This window comes from Carettochelys insculpta, chromosome 2 (genome assembly GCF_033958435.1).
Source record: "Carettochelys insculpta isolate YL-2023 chromosome 2, ASM3395843v1, whole genome shotgun sequence".
NCBI classification, from domain to species: domain Eukaryota; kingdom Metazoa; phylum Chordata; order Testudines; family Carettochelyidae; genus Carettochelys; species Carettochelys insculpta.
This window is the reverse complement of record NC_134138.1, coordinates 218487312-218511493: the sequence shown is the minus strand read 5'-3', so window position 1 is coordinate 218511493 and position 24182 is coordinate 218487312. Positions and strand designations below refer to the sequence as shown.

At 45.7% G+C, this 24182-nt stretch overlaps 1 protein-coding gene across 1 annotated transcript in view; it reads right to left on the bottom strand.

Annotated features, from left to right (window-relative positions):
- Positions 1-24182, bottom strand: part of IGF2BP3 (insulin like growth factor 2 mRNA binding protein 3) — a 187652-nt gene that overhangs the window by 36473 nt on the left and 126997 nt on the right. Inside the window, exon 10 of the mRNA XM_074984636.1 lies at positions 15041-15172. Within this exon, the coding sequence (XP_074840737.1) occupies positions 15041-15172 (132 nt within the window). The remainder of the gene's footprint in view (positions 1-15040; positions 15173-24182) is intronic.

Genomic DNA, 24182 nt, shown 5'->3' with positions numbered 1-24182 from the left:
AGTGCTGGACACACAGGATACACCGAAGAAATAAGAAAAGCCTTTTCGCACAATCTAGTTGGCCAGGCTATTCAATTTCATCTAGCCTATAAGCATACAATCCACCTCCAGCTTAGACTACTGTAACCTAACACCTGGCATTGAAAGACACACTGACACCAACTTGAATATTATGTAGCAGCCAGTTCTGAGAAAAAAAAAAGGGCAACTCACAGCTGCTGTTTGTTCTTGGCCCTAAGCTGTAAAGCTGTTAATGGATTACAGCCCGATTACCCGAAGAGGCATCCTCTATTACTGCAAACTAGCAAAAGAGAGACACCCATCAGAACGCTGCTCATAGAGCCCAGAGTAATCTACTGATGCAGAGGAAGAATAGGCACAGAATCACAGGTAGCTGATGAGTGAGGGCTGAAAAAACCTAGACCACCCCTGAGAAGCATGTGTCTAGCCTGCTCTTAAAGGCCTCCAATAATGGGAATTCCACACCCCCCTTGATGGTAACCTACCCCAATACTTCATGTTAGAAAATCGCTCCTAATATTGAACTAACATCTGCTTTGCTGAAGATTACTTTTTGCACTACCTTCAGGGAACACGGAGAATGACTGATCATTATCCTCTTCGTAACATACACAAAGTCCCCTCTCAGTCCTTTATTTTCAATACTAGACAGTTTTTTTTAAACCTCTCCTCATGGGTTAGGTTTTCTAAACATTTTATCATTTTTGTTGTTCTTCTCTGGACTTGCTGCACATTTCAAAATGCGGCATCCAGACCCAGACCCAGGCCTCACCAATGTTGAATAAAGTGCAACAATTGCCTTGTGTCTTACATACAACACTCCTGTGAATACACCCATGAACGATACTTGCTTTATTTACAGCTGTTATCAGTTGGCTGATATTGAATATGTGAGCCACTACACCACCCAGATTCCTTTCCTCGGTACCACTTCCTAGCTAATTTTATAGTCACACATTTAATTTTTCCCTCATGTGTGTAGCAATTTGTATCTGTCGTCTTTACTGAACTTTATCTTGTTAATTTCAGGCCAAAGCTTTGTCTACACTAAACCTTACAATAGCACAGCTGTATCAGTGCAGCTGTGAGGCTTGCTGTGTAGCCATACTGCGCTTAGTGCTCTGCAACTCCACAAATACAGTCAGTCTTTGAGATAAGTCGCTCCCATAGGTGTTGTTCCGCACTTACGCCATTGAAACTTGGAGGAACGTGACGTAAAAATTCCTCACGCTGCAGTCGTTTAGAAAATGGAAAATTTGCATGCTCTCCCAGCATCCTTTAGATTCTCCTCTGTCTCATACTTCACGTATGATAAAAAAGGCTGTAAAATGTACTTTGGATTGGGATAATTTATTGAAATGTTGCTTCAAATGCTTCTAATATATGGTACGGTATGTGACTGGTACATTAGGGTTTAAATGGTCACATAGGCAAAATTTATGCTCTTACAGTCTCTATCCCCCCTATTTCTTATGGGGGAAAATTCCTCACTGTGTCTCATTTTGCATTAACATGCAACTTTACAGTCCCTCTCCTTGGCGCATATCAAGGAGGCCTCCCCCCCGACCCCCATATACAGATTGTATCGGAGGATCATTTTTGCAGTGGTGGATAACAATTTTGCCTCTGTGCAGGACTCTGCCTATGCTGGTTCTCTTACCAGCACAATTTAATCACCCGTAACAAGCCAAGGTAGCTGCGTGGCCAGGAAGTGTCTCTGGCCAATACAGTGCAGTCCACACTGCTGCTTTTATCTGTGAAACTTTTCTTGGCTGGGATGTGTGCTGACTGGTCTGTAATTCCCCAGGTCCTCTTTCTTTCCCTTTTTGAAGATGGGTATTATGTTTGGCCTTCTCCATTTCTCTCTGATCTGCCTTCCATGAATCCTCAAAGATAACTGGTAGCAGTTCTAAGACTGCTTCAGCTGGTTCCTTATGTATTCTGACAATGTTGCAATAGGGCATTCCTCAGAGAAAGGTCTGTTTCCATTAAATGACAAATCCCAACTTTTCACAAAAGCAATGAATATTAAGAGCCACCCGTCACCCTTTATTTTGGACAGATGACACAATGAGAAAGTGGTGAGAGGCAAATTATCAAGGTAACAGTGAGTCATGAAATAAAGTGAACACGATCTATTACTCACAAATTAAGTAAGTTCATGAAGTTGTATTTAGGGCTTGAACACCATGTTGATGATCAAAACACAACTACCTACTCTAGACAGTTTCTTCAGATTACAAAACACATGGTAGTTTACAAGCAAGTTCCATGTGTCCCCTGGGCTCCTAGCAAGGTACCCATTAAGTCCTTGATTTACAGGTCTTAATAGCCACAGATAGTGGTTTGTAATAACTCTGCTCTGAATTCCTTAGAAGACGTGAATAACCAAGTTCTGGTCAGTCTCTGAAAACATCATCCCAAAAGTTCAATTATTCCATCAAGTTTTAAAATAGCACAAATGTTTCTTTCAAAATTTAGAGCCATCTCAAATACACTGTGGCAGTATCTACGTTAAGTGGGAAAAGACTTATCTGTTCCTTAACTGGCGTTCTTTGAGATGCACTGTTTAGGTGCATTCCACAAAAGGTGTGCGCGCACACCACGTGCATTGTTGCTGGAAGCTTTGTGCCTAGCAGTAACCACACAGGAACACCTCTAGCGACCCCTGTAGTGGAGGCACTCTGACGTGGTAAAACAAGCACTGTACTCCCCCACACCCTCACTGCTTGCTGGAAACTCCAACAGTGGGGTAGGAGGGCAGGTCATGGAATGGACATGAAAAACACACCTGTTCTGTAACTGATGTTCTTCAAGATAACTGCCTTTTCTTCAAGTGGTTGTTCAAGTCCATTCCACATTAGGTGACTACCAGCAATATCCAGGCAGAGGTAGGTAGGAGTCAAGAACAAGGGTGAGTGGATAGCCCTGCTGCACCTAGCATCACCTCTAGTCTAGGAGGTGATGGCACAGACAACCCCAGATCTGCCTTACAGATGTTCTGGGCTAGAAATGCTGCTGACGAAGCCTGAGCCTTCGTCAAATGAGCTTGTACAATTGGTAACCAAGGAATGCCAGCTGGGTCACAGCAAGCACAGACAGGCAAAGTGATCCAGTTCAGCCATAAAGAGCTGGGGCAATTTTCGGAAAGGTCTCATTCTGTGGAGGTAGAAAGCCAGGGCCCAACGGACATCCAGCAAGTGACGATACCTCTCCCCATTGAGAAGTGGGGCTCGGGAGAGGGAGCCGGCAGGAATCAAATAGAAGGCTGTCGCTTTCTGAAGCAAACCAGGATGGGGGAACGGCTGGACAGTGTCCTTATGGAAGATTGTATATGGTGGCAGCCAAGTCAAGGCTCGAAGCTCTGAAACGCACCTCGCTGATGTTCCTGCCACGAGAAAGACTATCTTCCAGGACAAGTGTGACCTGGAGCACACAGCCAGCTGGTCAAATGGGGTTCCAATGAGTTTAGATAGGACTAGATTCAAATTGCATGGTGGAACTGGGTGTCTGTCCAATCTGGTCCTTCACAGGAAATGAATAATCCAGGATCGACTGGATCGGGGCAAGATCCTGCAGTTTGCTGCCCAATGTGCAACCCTCACCATTTAGCAGTGAAGCTTTGCTAGGCTGAGGGTTTTCTGCATTTGAGGCGGGCATGGTGAACGTCCTCTGAGCTGGCCTATTTTTCTGGGTTCAGCCACACAGCATCCATTCCGTGAGATGCAGGGATCTGAGGCTGTGATGGAGACAGCCATGGTCCTGAGACAGGGTGTTAAAACAGAGCAGTAGCAGCCACAAAGGGAGCACTGCCAGGCTTGACAAGGTTCCAAACCCTTGCTGATGAGGCCACACAGGAGCCATCTTGATGACCGCAGCTCTCTGTCCTTCTTGCTCTTCTGCAGAACTTTGCTGATGAACAGGAGCAGGGGAAATACATAAAGCAGGGAAAAGGAAGCCATCCAAGAAGGATCCAAAGCCCAGGCCCCTTATGGTGCATCCAGGCGAGTCCACCACTTCTGGAAGACCGAGTGGGAAACCTCCACATGCAGCACCCACTCGCAGTGAGAAGAAAAGTCTCTGCTCAAGCAGTCTGCAAGGGAGTTCCTGAGAGGTGATAAGCCTCCAACCCAATATTGTACATGATGGAGGAACCCCAGAGCACAAGTGTCTCCTGGCAGAGTTCTGCGAAGTGGTCTCCTCCTTGTCTGTTGATATAAAACATCATGGGCCCATTTTCTGTGATGACTGACCACCTAGCCTGTGCGATGGGGATGGGGGGAGTTAAAAATGCCTTGCAGGTCAATCATATCATTCTGGGGCCACAATGCATCCTGGCATCCCTGACACACGCTCCCGATGTGAACTCAAGAGTGGAAGGGCAGCCCTGGAAACCAGCAGCACATTCCCAGGAATCATCCACCTTCAGAGCGAGATAAGTATGGGAATGGAAACTGAGGGCTTTGTTCAGATGATAGGTGGCCTGCAACAAGAAAGACACCAACCAGACCTGCAGAGGGCACGTGTGGAGTTGGACAATGTAAGTACATGCTGCCATGTGCCCTAAAAAGCATACACACATTCTGGCTTCTATCGGGGATCAGGAAACATACTGCTCCTATAAATTCTAATTTTCTGCACTGGTGCTAACAGGACTTTTTTCTCATTCACTAAAAGGCCCAAGGACTCTGCATGTGGACAGGAGGAGGACGACATGCCCCTGAAATTGAGACCTGGAAGTGACCTCAACAAGCCAGTTAACAGATGAAAAATATGGATCAACCCCCACCCCCTACCTGAGGTAAGCCACAACCACTGACAGGCACTTCGGTGAAAACCCTGGTTGCTGTTAACAGGCCAAACTCATGACCTGGTAGTGCTCCTAATCTACCACAAAACAGAGAAGAGGCCTGTGGCTCTTAAAAATAGAGATGTAAATCAACTTGTTCTGAAGGTCAAGGGTGGCATACCAGTGTCTAGGATCTAGGGAACGAACAATGGAGGAGAGGGAAACCATGTAGAACATCTGCAGCGCTAGGTACTGACTGAGGTCTCGCAGGTCAAGTATGGGACCGAGGCCCCTTTCACCTTGGGGATCTGGAAGTACTGGGAGTAGACACCCTTCTCTGAGTTCTGATAGGACCATCTCCACAGTCGCTGGGCAAAGGAGCTGGCGCACCTGCTGCTCGAGAAGATGCTCATGAGAAGGGTCTATGAAGAGGGACGGGAGGCAAGGAGGGTAGAAGGGATGGAGAGCAACGCTAGGGTGTAGCCCTTGGTGATGATGTTGAGGACCCAATGGTCCAGGGTAATGAACATCTACACCTTGAGGAAATGGGGAAGAAGGGGAAGGAATCTGGGTCTGACATGCTTATTAGTGGGTCATCCCTGATTGTCCCATCAAAACAGGCATTTGCTGATCTGCTTAGCCTTGAACAAGTCCAGCTACTGGTGTGACTGACGTTGCCAGGAAGAGCACTCTTGTAAGGCTTGAATGACCTATGTGAAGGCTCCTTGTGGGAGCTGGATCCCCTGTGGGGCGGAAGGTTCACTGAAGCTTGAACTGCCTGTAGGAGGCAGCTGGGATATAAAGGCTGAGCATCTTTAGTGTTGCTCAAAGAGTCCTTCAGGCCATGAACTTGAAACATCTTGGTCTTGCCATCAAAGGGGAGAGCCCACAGGGAGTTGTGCGCCTTGAACGATGGGCCAGACAAAAGAAGCCACAACACCCTGTACACAGAGATTTAGAGAGTCATCAATAAAATTTATTTTATTCCAGTTATGCTTCCTTCCCTTTCACAAAGTTTCTTCAATTTGATTAAACCTTTAAGTGTCCATTTCTCAATCCAGGGTAAGAGAATCGCAAACAGGACCTTTGACAAACTCATTCAAATTTGCATGACAGAAGCAATAATTTTTAAAAAAATAGTCAGGATCTATGTTTGTAAGTCAGTGATGCCTGGAATCATGGGAGCAGCCTTAAAATTGTTCAAAGCAGCTACCAATAATAGTTCCACAGGCTCAAACACAGTGAAAAAAAACAAGCTAACTTGCCAGCTCTCTGTTGTTCATTGTGTCAGTTTCATTGCTGTTTATTCCACTGGCTGCCACTCCTTCTCCCCTATGTCTGAGCATTTCTGGAAACAGTATTTCCTGTCACTCATTCACCAAGAGCGCTGCCAGTTCAGCACAGGAGTCAAAACATGAAAGGGACAAGAGATTTCTGCACTGCTGTGAAAGCTCCAGGAGGCAGACTGATCAGACAGGGTGGAGCAAATTCCTCTTACATGTTGTAAGGTATCAATAGCAGCATCAATGAACTTAAAAAGAAAAAAAAAGTTGAAGAAATCTAGACACTGAACCTACTGCCCTGGAAAATCCACAGTTTAATCATTTGGAATCAATCACTGAGGGCAATTTTTCAATCTCTCTCAAATCCACAAAGACTGCTCATTGGCTTAGGCTCTGTTATTAATCAGCTGAGAGATATACAAGGCTAGCAAAATGCATATGCTCCCTGAAACTGCATCTAAAACACCGCCTGTTTTGGCTGTAGGACCAGTCTCCACAGCACAGCTTGCTGTTTATTACGGTATCCAAAATGATTAGAGTAATGCAACTCAAAACATGTTACAGACACTGCTTTTAAACACACTATGTGCAAGAACTAATCTCTTAAATCCTGTATCACAAAAGGCCAAGCCCAAAGCAAAACTGAACATGAAAGCTGTTGGAGAAATAGCGTCCTTTCCTGTTGCCTCAGGTTATACTCTAGACACTTCATGAAACACTTTTTCCACTTTTAAAAGTTTCTGTCTTCTGAGAAAAGGAGTGTAGCTCAAGGGGAAGAGATAACAGTGGTTTAAGCATTGGCCTGCTAAACACAGGATTGTGAGTTCAGTCCTTGAGGAGGCCCTATGTAGGGGTCTGGGGCAAATAGATTTGGGGGGGAAAAAATCTGTCAGGGAGGGTGCCTGGTCCTGCCACGAGGGCAGGGGACTGGACTCGATGACCTCCTGAGATCCCTTCCAGCTCTATGAGATGTGTACCTCCATATACGTGTATCCACTAAAGCAATTCCTCAGACATCCTAAAGTGAGACAGCAGACCCCTTCCAGCTGAACACCTCAGGGCCCTTCTTCTCTGATGAGAAAGGGGGAAGAAGAGATCCATCTGTCACCACCTTTTCTCCAGGGAAGTAACATCTACAAAAATCAGCCTCCAACTCTCCCTTGCCTTATGAGTGGTACAGGAATAAAAGGCAGAACAGCCTAGCCTACCAACCTGACTCATGAGTGAGGGCTCACTAAGGTGAGAACGTCTTCAAGCCTTCACTCACTTTGTGTTGGTACAAGAGATAAGGGGTGGGGGGCGCTGCATACACTATTTTGAGTTGATCTCATGTAACCCAAAATGTTAGGGGCAAATACAAAGAATATAAACATGTGCTACCTTATTTCACCTCAAGCTACTTTCCTTTTTAAAAAGGAACTGTGACAAAGCACCTGGCTCCCTGACCTTGCCTGGAGAGGGAGCCAGAGGGCTTCCCAGAGAAGTACCCTGGTAACTCACTCCCTTGGTACAGGGCAGTTCACCTATGCAGCACTTTCACTTTCAGGTAAGCAGGGAACACTGGGAATAACCACCAGCGTGTGCCTTCATATCAGTGGGCTATGTACCCCATTTGGCTGCACAAACAACCAAATTCTCACCATTCTGCTGAAGGAGGATGTTGGTAATCAAGATCTGTAAATTAAAAGTTCAGGCAGAAAACTGTTGCCAAAAGCCTGATTGCCTCCTGATCTCCTTGGCTCTAACTTTTGCTCTAGGGCTGTCTCATCCCCCCGTGCTCTTTTTAACCTCCCTGGATACATTCTCTGCCTGGCTTTTGCCCCACCTTTATGTTAATCTTCCCCATCCTATAACCTACTTGGAGTCTCCCCTTGCCTCAATTTGCTTTCTTACCCTCTGAACCTTTACCCCTTTGACTTACTCCTACTTGTTCTCCACCTTCCTCAGACCATGTTCCCTTCTCCCACCCAAAGACGCCTATACCCTCCAGCCTTAGCCCCTGACCTATGGATTCTTACGCCAATCCCGCTCCATTGCTGTCTAAGTTCTACTCCACCAGTAGCTGCACTGAAGGAGAGCGCGAGCTGGGTAACAAAGCATGGAACATAAAAACAGCCATCCTGGGTCAGACGAAGGGTCCTTCTAGCTCGTTGTCTTGTCTGTCAGAGACCAGTTACTGGCACCCAGGGTATGGATGTTTCCCAAATTTGGCTGTCTAGGAACAACTCAACTTCTCCAATTCTCAGTTGCACCCCTACTCACCCTCCCAATCCAAGGTGCTTTCCTTCCAGCACAGCCACCAGTTTGCATTTCATGCACTGGAATCCCTTTCAGCTCCAGCAACAAAGAAAACATGGGACCGCGGTTGCTGGTCACCACCACAGCTCCAGTGTTGGCCATTGCGAAATCACTCACAGACCTGAACCTGGGAGAACTGCCTCTCTCTCACTCACTTACCTCTGAAACACTCCTGTTTGCCACCTGTGTCCCCGGCTCTTGAGTTTGTCTAGTAAGTGACTTTTATGTCTACTCCCCCAGATCAGATCAGCATTGCCCCATACCACCACAAAGTGACTAACAACTACAACTTCAAGCAGCCGGGCTGATCAGAGCATCAAGGATCAGAGCCAGGGAGACCAATCCTGTTCCTAGTCCCCAATCCCAACCTCCAAGAACGATCCCCAGTCTGATGTTCCCAGCAGCCTACCCTTTGTCACTACCAATTTGTTTTTGGTTTTGTGTGGGTGTGTTTGTGCGCACATCTACTTACCATGCAACCAGACAGACACTCAGTTGAACTAACAGCTGGGACAACAGCACGTTTAAGGGGTGCAGACAGTGTAGTAGCATAATGGAGATGCAAGTTAGGAACCTGTTTAAAAACTCACACCACAGTCTGTGCCACTTTCTAGCTGAAAGAATTCTACTTTATAAAACAGCACCTGCTTCTTGATGGGCTTTTCCATGTCCTGTTTCTAGAAAACTTCCACCTGGAAACCAGCCAGGATTCTAACGAGGGGGTGGGGAGGGAGAGGGGTGGCTTGGTGGTGATAGAGGAATGAGGGAGACAAAAAGAGTAAGGATGGATCAAGAGAAAAAGGAGACAAAAAGTGTACTGATGTTGCCAACCTCAATGAAGGAGTTGGAAGTTCTGAAACTCAGCAATCAAAGAGAAATACATTGGAAGCAGTAATTTACCTTAACAAGAGGAAGGGAAAGCAACACAATAAAGACCTGACAGGATTAAGGTAGAACAGGGATATGGGGTTTACGTAGGAATTCTTGCAGGAATAGTAGGACAGCTTGCAAGCTCGGGTAAAAGAGAAAAGAAACATTTATAATTACTACTGCTCTAAAGAGAAATACCGACTGCCAGCATAAATAAACCAGCCTTCATTTCCAAAACACAAACCATCAGCTTATGACATTTTTGTGCAAAGCAATGATGCCAAGTCTGTTTTAGTTTTCAACCCAAAAAAGTATTTTGGATTAGTTTAATCTCCAAGGCTAACGCAATTTTTCATGGATATATTGTTTTTAATAGTAAAATTGTTGGATATGAACACAGAATAGACTGCTTCCCAGGCTCTTTTCTAGAAGATTTTCCTGATAAGGCTACTAACATTATAAGCTATGTTCAGTGCAGAACTACACTCAAATCATTCATTCCCATCAACAACGTGATGAGTGTGGCATTTGTTCACTCTCAGTGACACTTCCTTGGCTTCCCTCTCTGGGAAATATAGGAAACACCTCCTATAATATGTAAAGTTGTTAGTCCATTTTAAGCAGGGTCTACATTAGGGGATTAAGCTGAACATAAGGGTCTTAAGGTCAATTTTATAAACCACCAGTTCTTCACCGCAGCATGCAATAGGTTGGTTTTAAGGGGTTCTAAGGTCTAGTTTTGTAATGCTGAATACACTGGGAATAACGCCTAAAAGTCGACTTTTCAATATCTACCTATAAAAGTGCAGACGACAGAACTATTAAAATCAACTTTATTAGCCTCCAAAACTATCCCACAATGACCCTCCATGTGTCCTTTCTGGTCATCACTTCACCTCCCCTGCTCTCCATGCGAGCAGGAAGTAGATGGAGGAAGCAGTGGTCATCAGCCTGGGAATTTTGAATCTATTTCCTTTCCTCTCTGGCCCAGTGTGGAGCAATCAGGAGATCCTGGACCTCACTGCAGGGGTGGGGGGAAGAAGTTATCTTTGTGCAGCTCAAAGCCAGGAAAAAGAAATGCTGATATTTTTGCGAAGATACCACAAAGCATGATTCAGAAAGGGCACATCAGGGATGCTCAGCAGTGCCACATTAAACTCAAGGAGCTGAAGCAAAACTACAAGAAGTGCAAAGAAGCTAATGGTCCGGCTGGGGTGCCTCCCCAGATATGCTGATATTATGCGCTTCATGCTATTCTGGGGATAGATGCAACTTCTTCCCCCAGAAGATGCACGGACTCCTTGGCATGTGTTGGTCAGCAGGATGATGGAGCAGGGTGTGATTTGCTGGACGAGGATGACAGTGGGGTCCAGTCGAGCACAGGAGCAGGTCCTGCAAGCCCAGGACACGTTTCTTATACTGGAGCGTGTCCCATTAGCTCAGAAGGTGGCTTCGGAGGCAAACCGGAATGCTGGAGAGGGCACTTCTGGTAAGCACGTTTTCTACTGACAATAGTGTGGTGTAATCATTGTGGGAGGGTCTATGTCTGTTTCCCTTAGAACAGCTCATTAATACTTCTGGTGACAGAACACTGATCCTGTTTGGACATCTCACTAAAGGTCTCATACAGGCACTTCTGGAATCTCCTCATGAGATTTTTAAGGAGACCTGACTTATTCCTGCTTCCACAGTAAGATGCCTTACTGTGCCAAGCCACCAGTAAGTAATCTGGAATCATGCTCCTACAAAGCATTCTTGCAAATTCTCCAGCACTGAAGCCGGACACAATGAGCAATCTTTACTTATCCCTTTCGCTTATACTGAGGAGGCTGATGTCTCCTTTGGCAACATAGAACTTGGGAAGTTCTGAGAGTCACTAATTATTTTTTGCCTGTGACCCACCCAGCTCAGAGCAAAACTCATGCAGCCTGACTGGCCTTTAAATCATGGCCCAGCAAGACCTTCCTCCCCTCAGGCCAGAGGGCGATCGGACCTTGCCGTTTCACATGCACACTTTGCAGTGACTTCTAATGATTTTTTGAAATTCTGGTGTAGAAATCCTGCATTAAAATCCAGGTGCTGCTTTAAGAAATCCATGAGGCAACCCCCAGCTCTCTGCCCCTGGGCTGGTAGGTGATCGGAACTGCCCTGTTTCATGTGTACGCCTGCAGTGACTTCAATGTGTTAAATCCTGTCACAGCCTGCTTTAAAACCCCCACCACTCACTGGCATGCCCCATCCAAACAGCCAAAAGGGTGCTTCCACATTATTTTTTCCTGTGAACTGAAGATACTTACCATTGTGTTCAAGGTAAAAGTCAGCTGCAGAAGCGCTTATATCATTCTGCAAGGAATCCTGCATTCTTGAGCCTTAGGTCCATAGAGTGACTTTGCCGTTGCAATATGTTTTTTCAGCCATTCATTCTGTCAGTGTGCTCATTGTTCTGAGTACAGATAAAGTTGTTGCTCTTGACAATGCCCTCAATATTTCAACTTTTTTAATGCAGGAAATGACTTTGGAAAAGGGAGTCAGGAGTAGGGGCTCCAGTCCTCCTGAATTGAGGTTGCCACAAATTTGGAGAAGACAGACAATGTCAGGAAATGATGGCAGATTATTCTTAAGCAACAGGAAAAGAGAGGAGCACCACAGTGGACATTCAGACTAAAATGCATGCTTCAGTTCTGTCCTTAATGACCAGGCGGATGGAGATTCTGGATGCAATGCTTCAAAAATCAAACTCCATGAACTCTACAGCCCCAGTCCAATATAAGCCCCATTACATGCCTTCCTATCCATATTTATTCCCTTCAGCTGGTCAGGGTTCTCCATCCTCCGGCCACTCCAGGAACCCCCATTATGTCACCCGTTACACCTTCATTCTCCTCCTCAGGTCGTGACTCTGTATGCCCTGGCCACTCCAGGCACACCCTTTTCAGACCTCCCTCCACCAAATTAGCTCGAGCCCTTCTCTGGGCTCTGCATCCCCTGTTCAATTATTGCTGCCTCCCCCTACCCCTTCCCACATGCCTTCTCCCTCCGCACATTGTCCCCTCCCCTTGTTGGAGCCCCAGAACATAGGGCAAAGATCAAAGAGATCCCTGCACTCTACTCCCAGGGAATCACCCACCAGCCAAAGGGTAACATACCAGAAACCATGAGTTTATTATCCTTCTGTTTTCCCTATATCCACCACTCTGCCATTACGGTCCCCTAAATAAAAACACTGTAGGTTGGAAAAAAAGTTGTTTGTTAACATGCTTTGGAATTGGGGGTGAGGGTCATAATATGGTTGGAGATGGTTTCATAGAAGACAAGAAACCAGCAGCAGTGTGGGATAGCAGTAGATTCAGGATCCTTCACGCTCATTCATAAACTTGGTTTTCAAGACATCCCTGATTTTCATTGCCTCTTTCTGTGCTCTGCTGTTTGCCCTTGTGTATGGTTGCTGTTAGTTACTGTCCCGGAGATCTGCCTCTGCCCCCAACCCAATGGTGGCATGAAATTCCCCCTCTTTGCCTCACAAATGTTATGAAGAATACAGTAGACCCCAATAACAAAAGGCAATGTTTTCTTCACTGAGGTCTAAGCGGGTCAGAAGGCATCTGAACCTGGCTTTTAAACAGCCAAAGGCACATTCTACTACCATTCTGTGCTTCACAGTGTATAGTGATTCTAGTGCTGCAAACAAATCCATGTTCCTACTAGCCGGATCTTGATGTCCATCAGTGCACCTGAAATCAATCCACTCATACTCCCTGGGCATTATGTTTAGAATATACTTCATCGCAGCGTAGGAAATAGGCACAAAACACTACACCAAACATTAGAGCACCTCCAGATGCATTATTCTTTTTATTGGCAGGTGGCAGTCAATGTAAAAGTGGCACAAATATTCTCTGTCAGTTTCTTTTCAGATGGAAGTGAGGAAAGTGCATTCTGGGATGATGACTTCAGAAACTAGAACCACTTGCAGCAATTTTTTCTCCTGCAAACTGGCACATAATCCAAAAATGCAACAGGTCTGCAGGGACTGTTGGATAGGTGCTCACAATGCACTGGCAATCTGGTGGGGACACACTAAGTCAGCTTTGTGAGCAGTTTCAGACAGACAAACTTCAAATTTTTATAAAAAGTCTACCGTTAAAAAAATTGACTAAATTCCCAATAGACATTAGTGCAGTTATTTGATTAAGTTAATGAGTTCTGATCTCTTGATTTATTTGGCTTCATGTACAGCATGCCTGGCAAATATAGTGATGAGAGATTTACCAAGAAAGCCTTCTGCAAAGCGGTTCCCAAGCCCTGACTTGGACACAGGGATAACTATATAGTGCAACCAGTGCCCTGAACACACAAGCTATTCGCCTCCATAATCAATAGGCAGGACTGCATTTTTGCCCATTAAGTGTTTTTCAGTTTTAATACACTAAAAACTTAACACTGAGGGATTCTCAGCAGACATGACTGTCAAGAGTTCTGTGAGGTCTATTGGCTTTGTAAAGTTGGACCCACTCCTTGTTCTAATCAATTATTTTGAAAACCTAATCATCTTTTGCCAAGTTGGTAACCATGGTAGTGAGCGATGGACTGGCGAAAAACGGCCGCCTCCCTTTCTCCAGATCTGTCAAAGTTTGCAGATAAGAACCTTCCCTTGTTAGAATAATTTTGGATGGTCCATATGAGGCAAAATATTATCATGGAGCAGGCAAACAGTCCCCCTAAGAACATTAAGGAGCAAAGAATTCAAACCAAAGCACACTGTCTCCTCACACTTCTTCAGATAGTATGATATTGTACAAACACACCTTCTGACAGATTAGTCAATATAAACCATCAGCTGTATAGTATAGTACCCCTCAGAGTTACAAACACTTCAGGAAATGGAGGTTGTTCCTAACTGAGCAGAGCATTATGGTTACTCTTTCAAAAAGATTACAAATTAACATTAGCTTAATACAGCTTTGAAATTTTACTATGCAGAGTTAAAAATACTGCTTCCCGCCCCGACTAGTTTACATGTAACACAGTACTTGTATGGGCAGGGGGTGGAAGGAAGAAAGGAAGGAAGGAAGAGAGTCAGCAGTGCTGCTGCCTGATTGAGAGCTTCTGTTTCCAAATGAGGTGCATGGTTAATTGGTCAGTCTGTAACTCTGGCATTAATAACTTTGAGGGTCTGCCATACTTAGTGTTGCTATACACAATGTTTTGTGTATACACAAAAATGCTGTAATAAAAGAGAATTTTGTTTGCGTTACACGGAATTCTATTTTATTATCCAACCAGACAGGAGGGATAGGCCTAAATAAATTGCTTTATTTCTTGTACCTCCGACCAAGTGTTTTTCTAACTCATTTGGGAGTGAAGTGTACACACACTCTCTCATATGTGTATAGGAAATAAGTGCAAATCTCTGTCATGTGTTTAGAAAACAGGTTTTCATGCTTTTCCAAATCTCACTTTTTTATTTCACTGATGTCACAGAACAGAGAGAGAGAGAGCTCTTCCACAACTGCCTTAGATGATTTTCATGTGGAAACAGGAGAAGCAAGCCAAGCTGAAATTACTAAGCAAATAAACCCTGCACAAATAAGTCAAATTTTTACACAATAGAACTGTTTTACCAGTAAACTGCTGCCAGAACACAGATACCTGGGTCTTGGCCAAGTTTTTTGTTTGCTTGTTTACACTTTAATCAGCATCACCTTATAGTTACTGTTACCCTTCAACAGTAGTCAAACTTTTTACTGATAGACCTGAAAAGTAAGACTGTTTTTCTTACCCCAAATGGCGGATATGAAGTAGCAGCAGCGGCAGAGGCAACACCCACTGTGGGAGGTGGTATTCCTGAAGAAGAAGGTGGGAACAGACCCAAGGCATTCAGATTTAATCCAGGAATTAAATGTGCTTGAAGCTGCAAAAGTAGAATTATTTTACTTTACACGGTAAGATACTGGACTTACTCTAAATCCTAGTTGGGACAATGCAATAGCCTTTTCTGAAAAGATGCCTATGTTCTATTTCAAACCTACATTCTTGAGGATTCATATTTCAGAGCTCTAAACCAGACAACTCACGTCGGCCAATAAGGTTACAAGCTTAGCTCTAATGTGATAGACTGACCGATGGCTCTCACTTCATCTTCATTTTTCAAATGAAGTGGCCCACAAGATTGGAGAAAAGAAATCCAAGCAACAGACAGGCCTCTGGTCCACATGCTTGGTATGAGGCTCAGTGGAAAATAGCCTACTTGGCTCTGTGATAGAAATCAACAGTACCTTAGAAACAGAGAAGCTCCACCCATAACCATTAATTCTCCAACCCTCCCACACCACTAACACTTCAGGTGGACTGCAGAGGATTAAATTCTCCCACACTGCTAACAGGATGAGCATTAACTGTTTAAAAAAAAAAAAAAATGCTAGCTTCATGTTACTTACTAGTTCATTGCTTCTCAAGCTATTATCATTGTAGGCCACAGAAGCAGCTCTCTGTGTTATGTGGGCCGTACCCATACAACGTATCTATTGCCTCTGCACAGCCATGAGGATGTCATATGGGCCACACCTGTCTGCTGATTGAGTCATAGGCAGCCCATGGGTTGAGAATCACTACGTTAGACTCAGAGGCGAAAGTAAGATGTGTCCTGATGCGCAGCTACAGCAAGAGCTGGCTGAGCTATGGCAAAAGCCAGCAGTCAGCTATTTAAAGCACTGGCAGGGACCCAGGATACAATAGGACAGTACCTGGAAGAAATTTTAAGTTACTTTCACCCCGACTAGGATTGTTCATGGGCAATCTGACCACATCTGCATGGATGATCAGTGAAGCTCCACTTTCCCTCCTCCTACCTCTGCCAATGCAATTTAACACATTGAACCTGTTACAGTGACCCCATTTAAAGTCATTAGTGGAAGCAAACTGTGGGGCACTTGTAATAAAGCAAACCCTAGCAGCTAAAGACCAAGCTAAAAACTGTGGTTACAAGGCAACCAACTGGCTCAGAGTAACTGGTCAAGACCCATTCAAGAAAGGATTAGAAGAATTCCAACATATTTCCACCCAGTGTAAAGGCCCTGGTCTTTCTGATCATTCTGAGCAACCAAAAGAACATTGTACAACTGAAAGACATTCTCCACTTAACCAAAACATTCTGTGCTAGATGTTAAGTGTCGATATATATCTAAATTGTTCACAGAATCTTAAAACGTAGGGCAAGAAGAAGAGATCTCTTGAGGTCATCTAGCTTAGCTCCACACACCGCTGCAGGAAGAATTATACCTAGACCTGCCCTGACAAGAGAGTTTGTCCAACCTGTTCTTAAAAACCACCACTAACTGAGGATTTAACATTCTCCCTTGGAAGCCTATTCCAGTATTTCTTTTTTTCCCCTAATATCTAACCTAAACTTCCTTTGTTGTGGATTAAGTAGATAATTTGTCATACTTTATGGGAATATGGATGACAACAACATCCTATTCTCTTTATAACAGCCTAAGAATGTCTGAAGACTCAGTCCCCCTTTCCCTACAGTTTTCCTTTCTCAAGGATAAACAGTTCAGAGTGTTTGGTTTTCTTTTCTTGGTTGGTGGTGGGGGGTGGTTCGTTCATTTTTTCTTATTCCCTTCTATCACTTTTCTTGCTGTACACTCAACTCTCCCCAATTTGCCCACATCCTCATGAAAAAGGTGGTGCCTACAACCGGACAGGTGAGAGTTCAACAGCGCTGAATACTAAAGCTTTGTCTCACGTACAACACTGCTATTAATAAACCCCTGATGAATGTCAGCCTCTCTCACAAATGCACCACACTACTGATTTGCACTCAATTTTGTGATGCAATATAATCCCTACTTCAGTAGTTTTTAACCCCTCTCCCCATTTGCAGACCCCTTTGTTAATCTCAGGCATAGCCTGTGGACCTGTAGCCTACAGGGTGAAAAAGCAAAGTTACTCACCTTTGGTGCAGTAACTATCCTTCAAAGATGTGTGTCCCCGTGAGTGCTCCATGGTAGGTGTCAGGACGAGCCCACCACCACGGACCAGAGACTCTTCACAGCTGTATCTGGCCAGTATGCACATGCACTGGTGCCGTGTCTCTCCGTTTGTGCTCTTTTGACCACGTACACAGACTAGCTCAAGCCTATTCCTCGAAACCACTCCGGAATCTGCAAAAAGGACAGACAGGCAAGGCAGATACCGAAGCAAGGAGGAGGGTGGGCTGTGGAGCACCCATGGGGACACACATCTCAAAGAATGATAGTTACTGCACTAAGGTGAGTAACTTCATTTTCTTCTTCGAGTGATGTCCCCATGGGTGCTCCACTGTGGGTGACTATGCAGCAGTTCCAACAACTGGAGGAGGGAGAAACAGTCACCGTGCAAGTGAAGCAGAGAGGACTGCTGTGGCTTGTGAAGTATCCATAGCCCCTCGGTCCTGGATAATGTCTCAGGAAAGTGTTGTGGGATGACCAGATAGCTGCTCTGCAGATGTCTCCAAGGGGAACTCCCTTGAGAGAGGCTGTCGATGTCACGAGCCCATGGTCGTGTTAGGAGAGACATTTGGCTGGAAGAGCAACACTGGAAAACACATGCAGTGATATGGGCTATCCATTGGGATGACAGGGATTCACCCCTGGACCATTCCACCAATGAAACCAGAAGACTGTCAGTTTTCCAGAACATTTTTGTCCAGTCTATATGGAAAGCAGGTGCCCTTGATGTCTTGAGTATGTAGTGCCGCTTCCTGTGATGATGAATGCGGTTCAGGATAAAACACGGGCAAAACTATTGGCTCGTTGATGTGAAAATTCAAACCGATTTTTGGAATGAAAGCCAGGTGATGTCTGAAGGTTACTCTGTTGTTAGTGAAGATCGTGTACAGAGACCCCACCACAAGGGCTGATATTTTGCTGACTCTATGGGCAGATGTGATAGAGGGAAGACAGACCACCTTCATGGTAAATAACTTAAGAGGAAGTAGTAGCCTGGGGTTCAAACTGCAGTCTCATCACTGCCCATACTACTAAGTCAAGGCTCCATGGGGGAGGAGTGTACGTATTTGTGGGGTCTGAGAAATCTTATAGTGATCGGGTGGGCAAACACTGAGAACCTGTCTAAGTGCCTCTGAATGCCGTAACTGCAGCAAGATGCACTCTTTGGGAGGTTAATGCCAAACCCGCGTCTTTTAGGTGCATTATGTAGTCCAAAATAGCATGAAAGGGAGACATAATCAGTTCTACAGGCTGTACTGAACACCAGATTGCAAACCTGCTCCACTGGGAGAAGTAGTCCTAGTAGTTTGCTTCTGGCTGTACTCTAAGATTTCCCTGGACCTGTGCAGAGCAGAGGAGTTTGGACTCATTGAGCCAACTAGGAATCAAGCCGTAAGGTGTAGCCTGAGTACCTGAGATCTTTGTAGGGTTCCCTGTTCCTGAGTTACAAGATCTGGTAGCGGAGGCAGAGGGTATGGTGACATCCGTTGCAAGATGGAGAGCCAGTGTTGTTGTGCCCAAGCCAGGGCCACTAATATCAAGGTATTCGCATCTACTCTGGCTTTTTTAAGTACTCTGGGAATGAGTACTGTGGGGGGGAAGGCATAAAACAGAGGGACCCCTCCATGTCCTTAAGAATGCATTGCCTAGCAATCCCTGCCCCACTTGTGCTCTGGAGCACTAATGGTGACATTTCTTATTGTGACAGATGTTGAAGAAGTCGATGAGGGGAGTACTCCAACACTGGAAGAGGGAGTGGACCACTCGACTGTGGAGTTCCCACTTGTGGTCTGGAGCAAAGCGTCTGCTCAGCAAATCTGCTGCAACATTGTTGAGCCGAGGTAAGTAAGACACCACAAGCATGATGTCATTTCAAATGCACCAGTTCCCAAGTCAGAGTGACTCAGCACAGAGGGAGTGTGTGTGGGCCTCTCCCTGGAGATTTATACAGTACATTGTTGCCACGCTGTCTGTTAGTATCTTTACCATGGTACCCTGAATGTACTGCAAGAAATGCTGGTAGGATCTGAGAATGGCCCTGAATTCCAGTAGGCTGATGTGAAGCAGGTGTTCTTGCAGCGACCATCGCCCCTGAATGGCCAGAGTGTCCATGCGGTTCCCCACCATAGTAAGGAGGCATTTGTAGTAATGTGTCGGGATGGTTGTCCGAGGTGGAATGGGATCCCAGAGAGGAGATTTTTCCTGCTTTGCTACCATGGGAGAGACGTAAGTACATGAGGTGGAGGCAACACAGAGTGGTGAAGGCTGCAGTGAGTGCTCTTGTAAATAGTGGCCACCCAGTGTTGCAGCGAGTGAAAATGGAGTCTAGCATGCTGAACTCCAAAAGCTGTAGCTGCTCTGTGGCCCATGAGTTTGAGGCATACCACTATTTGGACCATGGGACTGCCCCCAAGGATCTCTACGGGGTCCTGAATTGTCTGGAACCTGTGGAGGGGCAATTATGCTTTCGCTGTAGTCGCATTGAGTCGAGCCCCAGTCAACTCTAGATCCAGCATAGGTTGAAGGGTTGATTTCCTCTTGTTGATGAGAAAGCCCAGAGAATGAAAAACTGACTGCGTAGTGTGCACCATGAGTGCAGTCTCCATAGCTGAGGGGTCTTTAATTAGGCACTAGTCAAGGTAGGGGAATATCAGAACTCCTTAGACAAAGGTAAGCTAAACACTACAGCCAGGGTTTTGGAGAACACCCTGGGGGCTGTTGAGAGTCCGAATGGAAGGACCCTGTACTGAAAATGCTCCATCCATACCGTGAATCATAGGAACCATCTGTGAGCAGGATGAATAGTGATGTGAAAGTAGGCATCTTGAAGTTCAAGAGCAGCAAACCAATCATTGAGGTCTAGGATTGGGATTATTGAGGCCAAGGTCACCATCTTGAACTGCTGTTTTTGCACATACAGGTTCAGCAGATGCAAGTCCAGTATTGGTCTCCAACTGCTGCTCTTCTTCTGTGAGAGAAAGTAGTGGGAATAAAAACCTTTGCCCCTGGAGTTGTGGGGAACTTGTTCCACTGCTCCTATAGGTAGGAGATGGCCCACCTCCTGGCTCAGTAGATTCTCATGAGAGGGGTCCCTGAAGATGGATGGGGTGGGAGGTGGGATGGAGATGAATGGCATGGTGTAGTCTGATCATACAATCTGCAGTATCCCCTGTCAGTGGTGATGGAGGCGGCCCATTTATGAAAGAAGGGCCTCAACCAGTGGTGGAACACTGGAAGGTGGTGAGGTGACATTAACACTGCTGCTCTCGACCAAACGAGTCAAACTTGCAATCTGTTAGACTGAGAAGGTTGGTTATGTCCACCTTCATTTCTATGCTTTTGTGGTCTCTGAGAATGGGGTTGGTTGTAAGACCTAGTAGATTGTTAAGGTTGCAGTTTGTAAAAGTTGGCTTCTTGACACCCTCTGATAGAGATGGTGGCGCTGCCTCCTGTAGGGACGGTTATACATCCCCAGTGTGCCGCGTTGCTCAAGAGTTCTTACTAGTGTGAAGGACAGCATCAGTATTCTCTGTAAATAGTTTCTTTTTATCAAAAGGGCAGGTCAACAACTTCAACTCCACCTACAATTCTTTGGGTATAGCAGTAGCTTGTAGGTATGAGGTACACCACATTACAACTGCAGTGGCTGTGGCTCTTGTCACTGTATCTGCCACATCCAGGTCTAGCTGAACAGCTGTTCTGGCTGGGGTATAGCCCTCCTCAACCACCAACTTGAGAATCGAACTCAGATTCTGTTAAGTACTCCAGGAGTGGCATCAATTTAGCATAGTTGTCAAAGTCATGGTTTGAGAGGAGAACCGCATAGTTCACTATGTGAAGTAGGAGAGTAGCTGAAGAACATAGCTTCCTGTCAAGGAGGTCAAGTCATCTGGCTTCCTTGTCCATTACCGCTTCACTGAACTGCAGTGTGAGTGACCTATGTAGCGCAGCATCTACTGTTAGGGAGTTTGGCTGTAGATGTGTGAATAAAAACTCCATTCCCTTTGGGAGAAAGAAGTATTTATCATCAAGCTTCTTATTAGTGGGGGTACTGAAGCAGGGTCTGCTATATGTCATTGGCTGCCTCTAAAATGTCCTCTTCCATGGGTATGGCTAATCTAGAAGACTGCGCTGGCTGTAGGTTCCTTAGAAGTTGGCACCATTTTTCCTGCACCTTGGCAAGTGGTAAATCCTGGCTAATAGCCGTACTTTCCAATAATTTGTTAAACTGCTTTGTGTCATCCAGGGGCAAAATGTCCCTGGAATGACAGTTTCATTGCGTGACGAGGATGACTGGCCACAAGGAGCTGTAGCAGGGTCCTGCTCTTCTGTGTTCAATACAAGCGCTGTTTGTTTCCAACTGCTGGGGTGATGGAGACTGTGGCAGTGGCAAGGGGCCAAAGTAGACGACAGTCAAGGAGAGACAGCCTGCCATAGATCGACCCTGTGATTGAAACCCGTCAAAGTATTCCATCTGGAGGAGTATCATCAAGAAAAATAATGGTAGTGGTGAGCACAATAGCAGCCGCAGCTGCTGGAGTGGTAGGAATGCATCAACTCATAGGAGCATCTATGCCAGTCCCAGGAAGGATCTCTGTGATGTGAATAAAATGATCTGCAGGACATCCTGGATGATGGAGACAGCAAAGGTGACAGATGATGGAAGTACACCCTATAACAACATGCAGAGCTTAAGAAGGGGGGAGGGCAGTCTGTATAGTTCATAGTATCGTTGACTATGTCTCTCCAGCCTTCCCAATCATTGAAGGGATGATATTGGTCAGGGAGCCATCAGAGATGGAGAAAATGCTGGTGCAAAAGTCGGTGCCGGTGAGTGCAGAGACAGACTCAACTGCCATGACTTAGCTAGTGCTTTCCTTGGTGCAGCATCGCAAAGGGCTTGTGGTGCCAGCAACTGGCACAGAGGAGTTGATGCTGGTGGTGCTGGTGTTGGTGCTGCAGTGATGGTTGGCGCCAAGGACACTGTTGGTGCTGCCAACACTAGGAACCAGGTGCTTTGAGGAAGAGGTCTGCGCACTCAGTTCCGAGGGCTTCATGCCCAAATGCTTCGATATTGGTGCCATGCACTGTTGTTGTTCTGCTGCTCCCAGCCACCTTAGACTTTACAGAGACGGTGCCAGAGTTTACTGGTGACCCCGGGGTGCTCTGCCATATAGCAGGTAATGACCCAGTCGGTGAGGTTTTAGATTTCTTGGAGAGCTCAGTGGTTGAGGCGGCGGCCCTGCGTTTATATGTAGGCTGTTCCAGGCCTCCTATGGCCTCTTCAGTAGAGGGCTGAAGAGCTTTACCAAATGATACCATTTTCAGGTGCATTTCTTGATAGCACTGAGCTCTGCAAGTTAGTTTCATGCAATGTGGACATTTGAGGGATATGGTGTTCCCCCCCCACCCCCCCGGCACTTTATGCACTCTTAGTGGCCATCCGAAGCAGGCATTGCTTCGCAGCACTGTTCACATTACTTAAAACCTTGTGAGCCTGGCATGGTGAGAGGGTTCAGTGCAGCTCGGTTCTTTAGCTACAGTTACATAACTGGCAGACAATAAATGGGAGAAATGAGTTTCGAGCTGACTCCATAACATTAAAGTTAAGTTTTTTGTTAACTATGGTCCAACTTTAAAGGTTCGAGTATAACAGTAACTTTCCTTTTGTTTTTTAAGACAATGATTAACAAGTAACAACTGAACAACATAAGGAAGAAGAACAATCTACAGAAAGAGAGAGAGTTTGAGTCTCACAATGTCATGCTGAGAAGAAGCAGTTAGCTCCATCTGCAGCCTGTGGGGCAGTTGAAAGGAACTGGCTTGAGCCAGTCTGTGCACGTGATCAAAAGAGTGCGAATGGAGAGACGCGGCAGCAGTGCACACACACCGGCCAGATACAGCTATGAAAAGTCTCCAATCTGCAGTGACGGGACGAGCCCAGCACCTACCGTGGAGCACCCAGGGGGACAATCAAAGAAGCGGCACTGTTCTAGGGTAACAGCCACCTTTTACGAGTCCCTGAGACAAGTCAGTGGACCCTCAAGAGTTGATGGACCACAAGGTGAAAAACGCTGCCCTCCGTTCTTCTCAGAAGCACTACTGCCAAGCTAGTTATTCCCAATTTTGTAGTTGTACATTCGATTTTTTTTCCTTTACGTGTAGGGTTTTGCATTTGTCTTTACTGAATTTCATTTTGTTGATTTCAGACTACCTCTCCAATTTATCGGGTCATATTTTAATGCCAATCCTGTCTCCAAAGTCCTTACAACACTTTCTGAGTGGCTGTCATCCCCAAATATAAGCACATGCTTCATTCCATCATCCAAGACACTAATGAAAATATTTAATAGTACCATATTTTGTTCTTAGAGTTACCTCTAAGCTGCGAGACCACACAGCTGCCTCAAAAGCCCTATGCAGAGACATAGGGCTACTGCACACAAAGCTACTGTGAACGGGAAAAGCACCTTCTCAAGTTCTCAAAAGCACCTTCTCTAAGTGCCCCCTGCCCGCTATCCCCAGAAGCGCGGACCTGCCATAGGCAGGAGAGAAGCACCCCAATCCCCCAGCACAACTCACTGCCACAGGCATCAGAGAGTGCCTCTCACTTGGCCCCGAGCTGATGAAATTAGAGATGATGGTTGGGGGGGGGGGGGGGGCCTCAACACCAACACCTCATTCTCAGACCCATCCCAGATCCTGAACCACCAGCTACAGCCTTCATCCCTGCACCTCAACCCTCTGTCTCAGTCCATCTTCCCCCAACTGTGAGCCCCTCCCAGACACTGAATTCCTCAGCCCAAATCCCACCACAGATCATCCATGTGAAAAATTAATTTTGTTATGTGCACAAATACGGAGGTGATGTGTTACACACCTCCATATCGACGTACATAAAAAAGTAGAGAGAACACTGCCAGGGACTGA